The following is a 14,006-nucleotide window of genomic DNA, read 5'->3' as shown; positions in this document are numbered from 1 at the left end:
CTATCAACAGAGAGAATTCCGGCAAATTAGAGCTCTTTGGGTGTAGCGAATGTAAGCCCCACCCATAAATGGGCGTTTTCACCTGGGGGTATATGTTCCAGGGTAAATGCCTTGCATTTACCAACTGCTGTAGCGGTGGCAAGGATACCGGAGCTCACTGTATCTGGCACTGCCGGACACAACTGTGTACCGCTGGATTCCTGTTGACTATAATTGGGTCCGGTGGTGATCTGGACGATTGTCCTGCATAAATGCTGGGTTCCGGCATGCTGCCAAGAGGTGGCATTTATGCCGGAACAGCACGCCGGATAAGGCTACTGGATTCCCAACACTATTGTGAGCGTAGCCTAAGTATGCCAGCTTCACTCCCCAAAGGCTGGTGAATATGCGGGGCAGACAGATACCAATATTGATGTTACCATGCAAAGTATGTTACAGATATGTGAAAACAAGGTCCCTTTGATGTTAAACCGCTATTACATTGACATTACGTGACTGTTGTAAGGATATGTTCATATGCCAGAAATACATGTCAGAAAAATCAAAGGTGAATATTTTTGCTGTGGAACCTGTGTCAGAAATCCAAGACTGACCCTCTGATTTCTGCCATAGTTTGTAATAGCGCCTAATCCACCCACAGATTAGCCCCACTCAGTGGAGATTATACGCATTTGGCTGCAACCATGGTTCCTGCACAGAAGTCATAACTTTTTTTTTCTCATTTGCAGCTTTGCCTTACTGTCCTGGTCTTGTTTTCGGGCTTATATGAAATCTCTACACTTCACACCATCATACTTGTCATTGGTCTGGTCTGGGCCATTTTTAAAGTCACTATTGGTATCCTGGCGGTAAGTATTTCTCCCTTAATATCCTTGAATTTCCAATAAATATAGCCCCCTGTTCCCTTTCCATGATATTTTGTTATTCACTTGTTCCACTTTTTCTTAAATGTTTCTAATTTGGCAAGGTACACATACATCAGTTGTGTCTGGCCAGCCATTTTATGCATTGGTCTAGCGAACATAGCCAGAAAAAGACCGGTCAGGAGAACTGCATGCTGTTTTTTTCAGTCTGATGCACCAGATGCCAGAAACTATTCCATAGAAAATAATGGGTTAATTTCTGGCATCCGTTTACCCTTCAGTGTTTCACTACCATGGCTCAGGTGGGGGAGGCGGGTTAATATTTCTCCTTATTGAGGGCACCTAGTAGGCCACAAAAATATATGCAAATTAGCTCTCTTTCCAAAAAGAAAAGAAAGCTGATCCTCTGATGCCACCAGATTATTGGCAGCTATCCTATAAGTGAAAACTTGACATTTTAAATAGGCCTTGAAGCATAACCTGGGTAATAGCTAAGCCAGTACCTCATCTGCAGACAGCTGTTTCGGGGTGATTGCTCCTTATTAGTGCAGAGCAGTAAGTACTGGCTTAGGGAGAAATAATACACCCCTGAATCCTTACAAAGCAGTCTCGCCCAGTTAAGCCAGTTATCTCTGCTATGCACTGGTCAGGGGCAATCACCCCTAACAGCTGCCTAAAGTGGAGGTACTGGCTTAGCTGTTATCCAAGTTATGCTTCAAGGCCTGTTTAAAAGGTTGAGCGTTAACTTATAGAATAGCTACTTTACATCGGGTGGCATAAGAGGCTTAACTTTTTTTTTGGAAAGAGAGCTAATTTGCATTACTACCACGGTGGAATGAATGGCTGGCTATACAGTGTGGGAACGAGCCCATAGATATCAATGTGGGGACATATCACTGGATGACTTGGCAGATAGGCCATTAAGAAGTTTGGGAAAGCTGTGTGACCACTCCTCTAGACCTGTAATTATCAACATACTGGTTAACACCCAGCTTTGAAACACAGAAGACCCCCGTAAACTGAGGTGCATCCATGGCCCCGTTCACACTACTGTTATAGCTTCCATTCATAACAGAGCCTTGAAGCATCTGCTTTCAGATGGATCACAATGTATCATTTACTTACAATGCGGTCCATTTGATATCAAGAAAGGAGCTGCAGACTACATTAGAGAACATGAGTCTTCCTTGGGGAAACCCTTGCTGCCTTTGCTTTGTATTCTTAGATCTTTTTTTTTTTTTTTTTAACCACCTTTTTCCCCATGTGTCCTTCTAAATGCTTACTAGGCGGTGATGTGCCTGCTGTTAGGTATATACTGGTTGTTACTTATGGCGAAATACTAACCTAAATCCATCCATATTTACTTATCAGATTCTGAAAGAATTGAAGCCTCTCGTGTGGATATTTGTGCTACAGAACCTTCCGGAAGTGGCCTATCTGGTGTATCTTCTGTACAAGGTACCCTGTTTCATTTATGGTGCCTGCTGGTTGGTGTATGGGTGTCTATAGACAAAGGAACATGTACAAAACATCTATCTTATCTAATCTCTGATTTAGATCCTTGACTCTAGCCCGAAGCCAGTCATTCGATCTTTAACTTTAGGACACATGGCAGGGTAGTTTATGCAGATTGTCTGCATGGATTTTGTGTGCAGTTTTTTTACTGTGTTTCCACACCAAAATCCATGTGTTACTTGTGGGTTTTGTCAAGGGATTATGACGTGGATTTGCTCCAGAAGGTGAAATTTACACCTTCAAAATCCACACTGCGGGTTATTTTCCACGTGGAAATTTCTCCACTGTGTAGATGAGAAATAAATGAGATGAGAGGAAATCATTTTAGCTGGTACTGTATTACGCACCATGTGCATGGAGCTTTAAAGGGAGTCTTTCACCTTAAATCACCATTATAGAACACCAACATCAGGATCTCCATTACATTCCCCATATTAGAATGCTACCTTTTGCAGTCCATCGCCGATTTTCTCAGAAAAACACTTTTATTCAATGTTAATTAGCTTCTGAAGGTGCCCAGTGGCGGTGTTCATGCGGCCGTTGCCCAGGCCCCTCGTCGCTCTGGCCCGCCCTAGGTTCTTTTGATTACGTCCTCCTCTTTCTGATTACACCTGCGCACTTCATTCCCCATTATGGGCAGAGGCACGAGGCCGGCTAGACCGGGATGTACGGGCCGGCACATGCGCATTAATTAAACGCTCTTGTGCCTCTGCCCATAATGGGGAATAAAGCGTGCAGGCGCCGTGAATCTGTTGAACGGCGCTGGCGCTGGATTTCTCACTAAGAGGAGGATGTAATCAGAAGAACCTTGGGCGGGCCAAAGGGGTTTCGTAAGAAAAGCGACGAGGGGCCTGGGCAGCGGCAGCATGAACACCGCCCCTGGCACCTTCAGAAGCTAATTAACATATTGAATAAAAGTGTTTTTCTGAGAAAATCGGCGATGGACTGCAAAAGGTAGCATTCTAATATGGGGAATGTAATGGCGATCCTGATGTTAGTGTTCTATAATAGTGATTTTAGGTGAGACTCCCTTTAAAGAGGACCTTTCACTACTGTACAAACTAAAAACTAACTATATCAGTGGGCAGAGCGGCGCCCAGGGGTCCCCCTGCACTTACTAGTATGTCTGGGCGCCGCTCCGTTCGCCCGGTATAGGCTCCGGTGTCTGCGCTCCCTCTGCTGTACTGGAGTGATTTTTTGTATGAGGCGTGTCCCTTGCTGCAGCGCTGGCCAATCGCAGCGCACAGCTCATAGCCTGGCTATATGCTAGTCTTTATCCAAAATTCAGTTTTTTTGACCCACATTTCCAAATCCTCTGTATAAACATATAGGCACATTTAACAAATGTTTTAGGCACTGTTGTGGTGTAAAAAAAAAAAAGTTTTGACACTTTTTAAAAAGTGTTGAGGAAAAGTGGGTGGGGCTTTGAGGCCACGTCTCCTCCACTTCCCATCAGATTCATTGTCATTTATGCCAAAATCTCATAGCTGGTGTAGATTTCAGATTCTCACACATGGAGGGCCTGGAGATGCACCAAATTAATTAAGAGGCCTGTACCTCCTTAAAATGTGCCACATTCTGCACTGGTGGACTTTACACTGCTGTTTGGAACTCCAGTCTTATATTAATATACCTCCTAGAGGTAAAAAAATAAAATTCTGATCCTCGCTACCCGGCCCGCAATGTATCAGTCAGTGTTAGCAGAGTAAAAATGGCAGCATTTTCCCCATAAGATGCACTCCCATTTCCCCCCCCCCCCCCCACACACACACACTTTTTTGGGGGGGAGTGCGTCTTATGGGGCGAAAAATACGGTAATCCTTTATAAAGGTAGCTGTAATTCTGTAATGTATTTCTTATACCTTTTATTTCTCCTATCTCTTGTTCTGGGCTGTCCATGCAGCTCTTATTTCCTGTGATGTTATGTCCATGGGCGGGGCAGTTATAGGGGAGTGTCTATGTAAGTAGCTGGGAGGGAGGAGCTATAAACTAGCTCAGTGTTATTAGGGGCGGTGCTGGAGCTGTGGCAAAGGAAGTGACAGGAAGTGCTACCTACAGGATGGAAAAAACTGAGTGAAAGCATGAGGAAGATGAACATGAGGTAAATACAGGAGCATATCTCTTAAAAACCATAGTAATCCAAAACCCATTTAAAGAGGATGTGTCATCCCTCCTGACACATATTTGTGTTGCCCTCAAACACGTAATTCTGGAGAATCTTTTCTTAAAACTGTTTGGCCACTCCTGTGTTATTCCTGCTAAAAATGTAATTAATTAGTAGTAATACATTGACAACTCAGTATAGGCATTCCGCTTGTCAAAGGGGCGTCTCCCTACACTGGTTAGACAGTCTCCACGTATGCAGGGACACATGCAGGACTGATAACCCCTAGTTGCCAATTTATTCATAAATTTATAGGATTAGTAACAGAGGAACATCAAAGTGCAGAGCTGTAAGAAAAGATGCTCCAGAAGTATTTGCTGGAACAGACATGTCAGGAGAGCAGCATTTATATGCAGTACTTGTATTACTGGTAGCACAAGCTCTTTAGCAGGTACTGTCTTTATTGTGCATGTCCTCCATAAATTCCAGCAAGTGGTTCTGTTGTTGGACTTTTCTACATGTAAAATGTTGGCGTACAAGCTGCTTACATCTCATGTACTTTGCTATCAGGTGGCGATGGAATGGGGCATAGGCAACTCCTACACCCTGGAAGCTGCTGCCGTGACCGGCTCCTTCATCTCTGTGCTTATTAAGTCTGTGCTGTTTTGGTCTCTGTACCGTGTGTATCGGAGCTTCGGCCAAGGACTGAGAGAGAGAAGTAAGTAATGTGAGCGGCGTGAAGTATGAGCAATAGATAAGTGGGGGGGAAACCATGGAGGAACTGTTAGCATCTCCTAGCTGACCAGTCCTAGCCTACATGCATGCACAGTGCTGCCCAAGTCTAAGGGTCCATTCACACATACGTGTTCTATATTATACGTTCATGTTACTCGCGTGTTGTGGCCTGACCGCAGACAGATCTATGATGCAATTAGTTTCAAGGCCTCATACGGCAGATCTGCAAATTACAGGTGCGGTCCGTGTTGCATCCACATTTTTTGCTGTCTCATTGTCTTCATTCATGCTCTTTCCGTAACCGTATGTCCCTTACGCAAAAGGATGGCATATGTCCACAAAATGCAGCCCACAGACCCATAGAAGTCAAAAGGTCCCAAATAAAATGTGGCCGGCACACGGACTGCATGGGACCTAATACAGGTGTATAAGGCCCCTTTCACATGAGCGAGTTTTCGGAACGGTTGTAATGCGTGAACGCATTGCATCGGCACTGAATCCTGACCCATTCATTTCTATGGATGTGTGTGCATGAGAGTTGTTTTTCACGCATCATCTCTGCGTTAGGGTACTTTCACACTAGCGGCAGGACGGATCCAACAGGCTGTTCACCCTGTCGTATCCGTCCTGCCGCTATTTTGCCGTGCCGCCGGACTGCCGCTCCGTCCCCATTGACTATAATAGGGACGGGGGTGGAGCTCCGGCGCAGCAGTGCACAGCAAAAGGCTGCCGGACTAAAAGTACTGCATGTCCGACTTTTTAGTCCAGCAGCCTCTCGCTGTGCTGCGCAGGAGCTCCGTCCCCATTATAGTCAATGGGGACGGAGCGGCAGTCCAGCGGCACGGGAAATAGTGGCAGGACGGATCCGACAGGGTGAACAGCGAACAGTGTGAAAGTAGCCTTACGTGAAAATGTTCAATATTCTGTATTTTTCACGCAGCCCTGGTGCCATAAAAGTGAATGGGGCTTCAGTGGAAAATGCATTGCATCTGGACACAAAGCGTTTTTCATTGATGGTTGCTAAGAAATGTTGTTTGTAATACTTAATTATTACTTTTTTTCCATGTGAGTGAAAAACACATCAAAACTGATAGCATCCGCATGAAAAAAACTGAACTACTGAACGCAATCGCAGACAAAACTGACTGCACTTATGTGCAAAACCACCGGTTTTTACCTGAACAGATCCGTACATAATCCGTATCGTTCGTGTGAATGGGGCCTAATACATTTGTGTGAATAGCACCTGTCTGTTTTTTTTTGTCTGTAGAAAAACGGATAGCCTCTGTGCATTCTTTTTTTTCACTCCCGTCAATAGAAATACAGTAGCTTTTTTGATCTGCAGATACGGACCAGAATAGGACATGCAGTGAGTTCAGGTCGGTCACACAGATGTTAAAGGGGTTCATTAGTTATAATGGCTTGTTTTGTCTAGGGAGCAATCATCAGGGGACATAAAATGGCCGCCATCCTATTAGTACACACAAAACCTGTCCTAATCAAACAGGAGGACAAGTTACTTCACAACACTGAGCTAAAGAGCTGCCTCATCCTCCTCTCTGCTCTACTTGTCCGGGATTATGCTCCTGAATACAGCTGATAAGATCTTCAGCTAAATCTCTGTAGGAATGGAGCTCATTAGGAGACATGAAGTACAGAAAGGAGGTGGGGATGTGGCTGATAAGCAGCAGCTCTTGTATGCAGTCTCCATTACCACAGTCTGTCCTGTCCATCCTCTCTGTACTTCATGTCTCCTCATGAACTCGATTCCAGCTGAAGATCTTAGCTGTAGTATCCTAATCCCTGACAAGTAGGAGAGGCTGAGGCAGCTCTTTAGCTTAGTGTTGTGAAGTAACTTGTCCTGCTGTGTGATTAGGAAAGGTTCTGAGTGTACTAATAGGAATGCGGCCATTTTATTTCTCCTGACAAAACGAGCCGTTACAGCTAATGAAAGATATTTGGGAATATATTTATAATAGTAATATTTAAGTATTTTCATTTTCTTCATTCCTGGAGAACACCTTTTAAAGGAAACGGATGTGTGAATAGCCATGTTAATTTGTGTGGTCCACATGATGTCCACGAATCGCTCATGCAAAAAAATACCATTGCCTGAATAAGGCTGAGTTCACACGGGCGAGATTTCCGCACGGGTGCAATGCGGTAGGTGAACGTATTGCACCTGCACTGAATCCGGCAGCATTCATTCCAATGGGTCTGTGTACATGAGCGTTTTTTTTCACGCATCACTTCTGCAATGCTTTAAAATCGCAGCATGTTCTATATTCTGCGTTTGTAACGCAGGACAGGCCCCATAGAAGTGAATGAAGCTGCGTGAAAAACGCATTGTATCCGCAAGCAAGTGCGGGTGCGATGCGTTTTTCACTGATGGTTGCTAAGAGATGTTGTTTGTAAACCTTCAGTTTTTTATCACGCGCGCGAAAAACGCATCAAAACGCATTGCACCCGCGCGGAGAAAACTAAACGCAATCGCAGAGAAAACTGACTGAACTTGCTTGCAAAATAGTGCGAGTTTCACTGAACGCATCCTGAGCCAATCCGTCACGCCCATGTGAACCCAGCCTAAGGCCTTAGTCACCCGTCCGTGAGGAAATCAGTGATCAGAGGGTCAGGGATTCATCTGTGAAGAATCAGGGTTTGGTCCGTATGTCCGTTTTTTGCTTTCCGTGTGTCACCCGTTCCACTGGCACTGCACAGCTGAAAATAATTTTCCGAGCATCTCCTATAAATGATCCGTGAAACACGGATGGCGTTTGTTTTTCATGGACTTATAGACTATATAATGGGTGTGAGGGATCCCTAAACATGGACACAAATAGAGCATCCTTCCATGTTAAAACCACGGACGATTCTAAAACATGGATGTGTGAATACGCATTAAAATGGATGGGTACGTGTGCTGTCCGTGAATCACTGATGTGTGAATATGGCCTAAGCCTGTGATGGCTAACCTCCGGCACTCCAGCTGTGGTAAAACTACAATTCCCAAGATGCACACTTTCTTGACTGTTCTCAGAACCCCATAGAAATCAATGGAGCATGCTGGGAGTTGTAGTTTCACCACAGCTGGAGTGACGGAGGTTAGCCATCAATGGCCCTAAGTTCTTCTGCTGACCAGTGCAGTTGTAGTCACGTGTTTGTTTTTTACCCTTTACAGTGTTTTCTTCCTATGGAAGGATTGATTCCTAGAAGCACTGAAAGATGATATAGGAAGACTTTCTTAGGATGGGCTGTTGTAATCCTATCAATTATGGAGATGGGAGGTAAAGTGTAGCGTCGCTGTGCTCTTCAGAGCCATCTGTAAAAGGGAAGATTTCGGCTTTTCTCTCCAGACCCTTGAGTATTCTTCTGTCCACTGCTGCGGCCACTTTCTGCACTTGTCGTACTGGATCTCACCGAGCCGTGCCATGGATTTTATTTCTGTCCTTAAAGTGTAGCTGAACTTTATTTTGCAGTTTCTTCTCTCCACATGTATACTTTTATGTAACATAGCACATACTTAATCCTCCGTGTACTTACAGAACTGCTACTGGTCACATCCGCTTACTGTAGCTCAGCCCATATAATGGTAATGCTCTCCACTGAAGTGCATTCTGGGGGACGTCGCTGTGCCACTGTGGTGTCGGTCCATCTTCCAGGATGCAGGATGGGCTAAATTTATGTCGTGTGATGGAAAATATAGAACGTGGTCTGTTCTGTTACTTGCATATATATATGTGTTACTCACCCATGGAGGGCTGTCTTGAGATTTTCATTGAGAGGATGCAGGTGAGAAAAGGGAATTTGAGTCAGGCCCTTTAATGTTGTCACCACCAAGTCTCTGCTCATTTCCACTGTATAGCTTGCACATTCGATATACGTTTAACTCCAATGTCTTTAATACCTCTCAGGGTCAAATAGTTTAGATCGGCAAGTTTGTAACCACAAAGCAGCTATAAGCCATCTTCACGAGCATCCTAATGGTTTAATTTTTGCCAAAACCTCCGCTCCTTGAAAGACCCGGGTAATCTGGGATAGACTGGTTGCCAGGGACGCACTGCCTAGCAACCCTAATCTATAAGGCTGCAGTTATCAGGCAGACCCCCACCTATCAGACAATGGGGGCATTTCCTAGCGATATGCCCCCATTGTCTCAGATGGGAATACCTCTTTATTATAAATATATTCCCAAATACCTTTCATTAGTTATAATGGCTCTTTTTGTCTAGGGAGCAATCATTAGGAGAAATAAAATGGCCTCCATCCTATTATTACACACAAAACCTGTCCTAATCACACAGCAGGAAAAGTTACTTCACACCACTGAGCTAAAGAGCTGCCTCAGCCTCCTCTCTGCTCTACTTGTCAGGGTTTATGAGTCTAATTACATATGATCTTCAGCAGAATCTCTGTGGGAATGGAGTTCATCAGGAGACATGAAGTACAGAGAGGATGGACAGGACAGACTGTGGGACTGTGGTAATGGAGACTGCATACCAGTGCTGCTGCTGCTCATTATCCCCACATCCTCTCTGTACTTCATGTCTTCTCATGAAATCCATTCCTACAGAGATTCAGCTGAAGATCTTCTCTATATTCAGGACCATAATTTCTGACAAGCAGAGCAGAGAGGAGAAAGAGGCAGCTCTTTAGCTCAGTGTTGTGAAGTAACTTGTCCTGCTGTGTAATTAGGACAGGTTTAGTGTGTACCAATAGGACGGTGGCTATTTTATTTCTTCTAATGCTTGCTTCTGAGACAAAACAAGCCATTATAACTAATGAAAGGTATTAGGGAATATATTTATTATAAAGTAATATTTAAGAATTAAAATTTTCTTAATTCCCGGAGAACCCCTTTAAGAAGATATATATACACTGCTCAAAAAAATAAAGGGAACGCAAAAATAACACATCCTAGATCTGAATTAAATATTCTTCTGAAATACTTTGTTCTTTACATAGTTGAATGTGCTGACAACAAAATCACACAAAAATTTAAAATGGAAATCAAATTTTTCAACCCATGGAGGTCTGGATTTGGAGTCACACTCAAAATTAAAGTGGAAAAACACACTACAGGCTGATCCAACTTTGATGTAATGTCCTTAAAACAAGTCAAAATGAGGATCAGTAGTGTGTGTGGCCTCCACTTGCCTGTATGACCTCCCTACAACGCCTGTGCCTGCTCCTGATGAGGTGGCGGACGGTCTCCTGAGGGATCTCCTCCCAGACCCTGACTAAAGCATCTGCCAACTCCTGGACAGTTTGTGGTGCAACGTGACGTTGGTGGATAGAGCGGGACATGATGTCCCAGATGTGCTCAATTGGATTCAGGTCTGGGGAAAGGGCGGGCCAGTCCATAGCATCAGTGCCTTCGTCTTGCAGGAACTGCTGACACACTTCAGCCACATGAGGTCTAGCATTGTCTTGCATTAGGAGGAACCCAGGGCCAACCGCACCAGCATATGGTCTCACAAGGTGTCTGAAGAGCTCATCTCGGTACCTAATGGCAGTCAGGCTACCTCTGGTGAGCACATGGAGGGCTGTGCGGCCCTCCAAAGAAATGCCACCCCACACCATTACTGACCCAATGCCAAACCGGTCATGCTGGAGGATGTTGCAGACAGCAGAACGTTCTCCACGGCGTTTCAAGACTCTGTCACGTCTGTCACATGTGCTCAGTGTGAACCTGCTTTCATCTGTGAAGAGCACAGGGCACCAGTGGCGAATTTGCCAATCTTGGTGTTCTCTGGCAAATGCCAAACGTCCTGCACGGTGTTGGGCTGTAAGCACAACCCCCACCTGTGGACGTCGGGCCCTCATATCACCCTCATGGAGTCTGTTTCTGACCGTTTGAGCAGACACATGTACATTTGTGGCCTGCTGTAGGTCATTTTGCAGGGCTCTGGCAGTGTTCCTCCTTGCACAAAGGCGGAGGTAGCGGTCCTGCTGCTGGGTTGTTGCCCTCCTACGGCCTCCTCCACGTCTCCTGATGTACTGGCCCGTCTCCTGGTAGCGCCTTCATGCTCTGGACACTACACTGACAGACACAGCAAACCTTCTTGCCACAGCTCGCATTGATGTGCCATCCTAGATAAGCTGCACTACCTGAGCCACTTGTGTGGGTTGTAGACTCTGTCTCATGCTACCACTAGAGTGAAAGCACCGCCAGCATTCAAAACTGACCAAAACATCAGCCAGGGAGCATAGGAACTGAGAAGTGGTCTGTGGTCACCACCTGCAGAACCACTCCTTTATTGGGGGTGTCTTGCTAATTTCCTATAATTTCCACCTGTTGTCTATCCCATTTGCACAACAGCATGTGAAATTGATTGTCACTCAGTGTTGCTTCCTAAGTGGACAGTTTGATTTCACAGAAGTGTGATTGACTTGGAGTTACATTGTGTTGTTTAAGTGTTCCCTTTATTTTTTTGAGCAGTGTATATTTTTTAAAGTAATAGATTTTAGTGAAGGCCAAGTGGCTGTTTTCCCCTGCTGGTGCCCGGGAGTCCCAGCAACAGGCCTCAATGATCAGCTCTTTGTCGAGGGGAAGCAGCCACCGATCAGTTCACAACACTTTTAGAATTAGGTCCTCCAGTCATTTTCCTTTGGTAAAGAACCTGAACTTGTAGCTGGAGCGCCTCAGATGTAGCCTGGTGTTCATACATTTGCTCACTAGTAGGTGTAATGGGACCAAATCAAGGGCTGAAGAACCATAGATTGTATATCGGTGTAGTATTTCTGGATACACTCCGTAGGTCCGTAGCACAGCCTCTGCTTCATAGCTTATGAGGGGCATATTTTATTTTACCATATAGTGAATAGCACACAGTCACTAATCTATTAGCTGTGGATTTTATACGCGTTCTTTCTATTTATTAGGATAGACTAAACTGCATTAAATACACTTCACACAGAAGGGGCGGACATTTGTAAGACACAATTCAGTGGGAAAGCAGCCATTAATCCACTGGCCGCTGTGCTCATGGTCAGGTTGTTTCATGCAGGCTGAGTAAGCAGACATGGCCGTCCTTACTGTGTGGAGGTGTGTTGTGCGCTTTAACAAAGTCTCACCATTTTATGATTTCATATTCTCATCTCTTCCAAAGTACTTGAATGCCAACTAAAATAATTCTGGAGAATCTTGTCTTGCTGTTCCTCTAAAATTCCACTTGGAAGTGTGTGGGCGTTACCATTCCTGCTTTAAATGTGGTGTGTCCTCAGACAGTCTGATGGTGTTCAGTCAGTGCTGACCGCATTGGACTCTGAGGGACAGTGCTACGGACAAGCAGAATGGTAAACCCCTAGTTGTCAGTTTGTTCTCACACTTCCAAGGGGAATAACACAATGCAGCGTTCTTAGAAATGATGCTCCAGAATAGTTGTTTTAATGTTAAATGCATGCATTTCCTAAAGCATACATGTCAGGAGAGCGACAAGCCCTCCTTATACGAAGTATAAATCCTGAAAGGAGTATTTCGGTAACAGACCCTTCACCAAACACGAGAATGGGGGCCTCATGTATCTGGATTGAATGGAGCCATGGTCATGCACATGACTGATGTTCAAACAGGGAACACCCCCCTACCAATCTAACATGGAGAATAACTTAGAAAAAGACTGCGCTGCAAGAGGAAAATCTTCTCTATGTATAAAGTTCGTTTTTTGAATCTTCAACTAGTAGGATCACATGCCACCTCACGGTCCAACATTAGTGTGCAAACCTGTAGATGATGAGAAAACGCACTATGGTGTAGCAGGTTCCAAGCATCTAACGCTCCATGTGAACAGGTTATACTCACAGGATTCCTGGTAAGTGAAGGCGTGTAGAAATCTCGATGGTATCAAGGTAGAACTCTGCTAAAAGAGAGGACTATAGCGTAGTATGTCACAACACTTGGTCTGCCTGCAAACAGATTATACTCACAGGGCTTCACTTGTCAGGTGCGTATGTAAAATCTATTATAGACAGCTCAGATCCTGGATTACAGCTAACATCGATGTGGGGCTTGATTGGTAATTGCATACCACTGTGTTTTAAATAGACAGGGAACCTCCCCTGGATCACATCATAGGCTCTTCCAAAAATACAGGTTAAAACAAATCATACACACAGAGTAAAACTAATACAATAAAAAGGACTGGAACCGAACCGGACAGCTAAAGGCGAATATATTAAAATAAGCAATTATTAATGTCACATTCAATATTAAGCCCTTGTGGTTGAATGGTGCCCATACGAAACATCCACTCAACCTCTTTTTTATTTATTATGGCAATAAAAAATCCTGTGAGTATAACCTGTTCACATGGAGCGTTAGATGCTTGGAACCTGCTACACCATAGTGCGTTTTCTCATCATCTACAGGTTTGCACACTAATGTTGGACCGTGAGGTGGCATGTGATCCTACTAGTTGAAGATTCAAAAAACGAACTTTATACATAGAGAAGATTTTCCTCTTGCAGCGCAGTCTTTTTCTATACATTTTCGTCAAGTAATAGACTTTTCCCACATTGTCTTTGGATTTGCAGCGCTAGAGGAGACTAGTATATTTTTCAGAGACTCTATCTTTTTATTGTCTGAATGGAGAATAACTTGTTGTTTCCGCAATACCCCTTCAATTTGTCTTTTTCTTCAGGGTTGTTAAATATTCAGTCATAACTAGGAAAACTGGGTGAAAAACAATATGGCCACCATTACAGCTCTTCTAAGGTAGCAGGATGGCAAGAGGGATGTGCTGCTGCATAACTGGGCAAACTGGTACCTCAGGAGTCTGGCAGAACTGATT

The 14,006-nt window shown here is 44.4% G+C and overlaps 1 protein-coding gene across 1 annotated transcript in view; it reads left to right on the top strand.

Annotated features, from left to right (window-relative positions):
- The window catches only part of LOC120997557, a 47,675-nt gene extending 38,410 nt beyond the window's left edge, over positions 1 to 9,265 (top strand). The window contains exons 6-9 of the mRNA XM_040427651.1: positions 729 to 848; positions 2,235 to 2,321; positions 5,053 to 5,200; positions 8,396 to 9,265. Coding sequence (XP_040283585.1) covers positions 729 to 848; positions 2,235 to 2,321; positions 5,053 to 5,200; positions 8,396 to 8,427 — 387 coding nt within the window. The 3' untranslated portion in view covers positions 8,428 to 9,265. The remainder of the gene's footprint in view (positions 1 to 728; positions 849 to 2,234; positions 2,322 to 5,052; positions 5,201 to 8,395) is intronic.
- The last annotated feature ends 4,741 nt before the right edge of the window (positions 9,266 to 14,006 follow it).

This window comes from Bufo bufo, chromosome 1 (assembly GCF_905171765.1).
Source record: "Bufo bufo chromosome 1, aBufBuf1.1, whole genome shotgun sequence".
In the NCBI taxonomy this organism is placed as follows: domain Eukaryota; kingdom Metazoa; phylum Chordata; class Amphibia; order Anura; family Bufonidae; genus Bufo; species Bufo bufo.
This window is presented reverse-complemented; position numbering and strand designations above follow the sequence as displayed.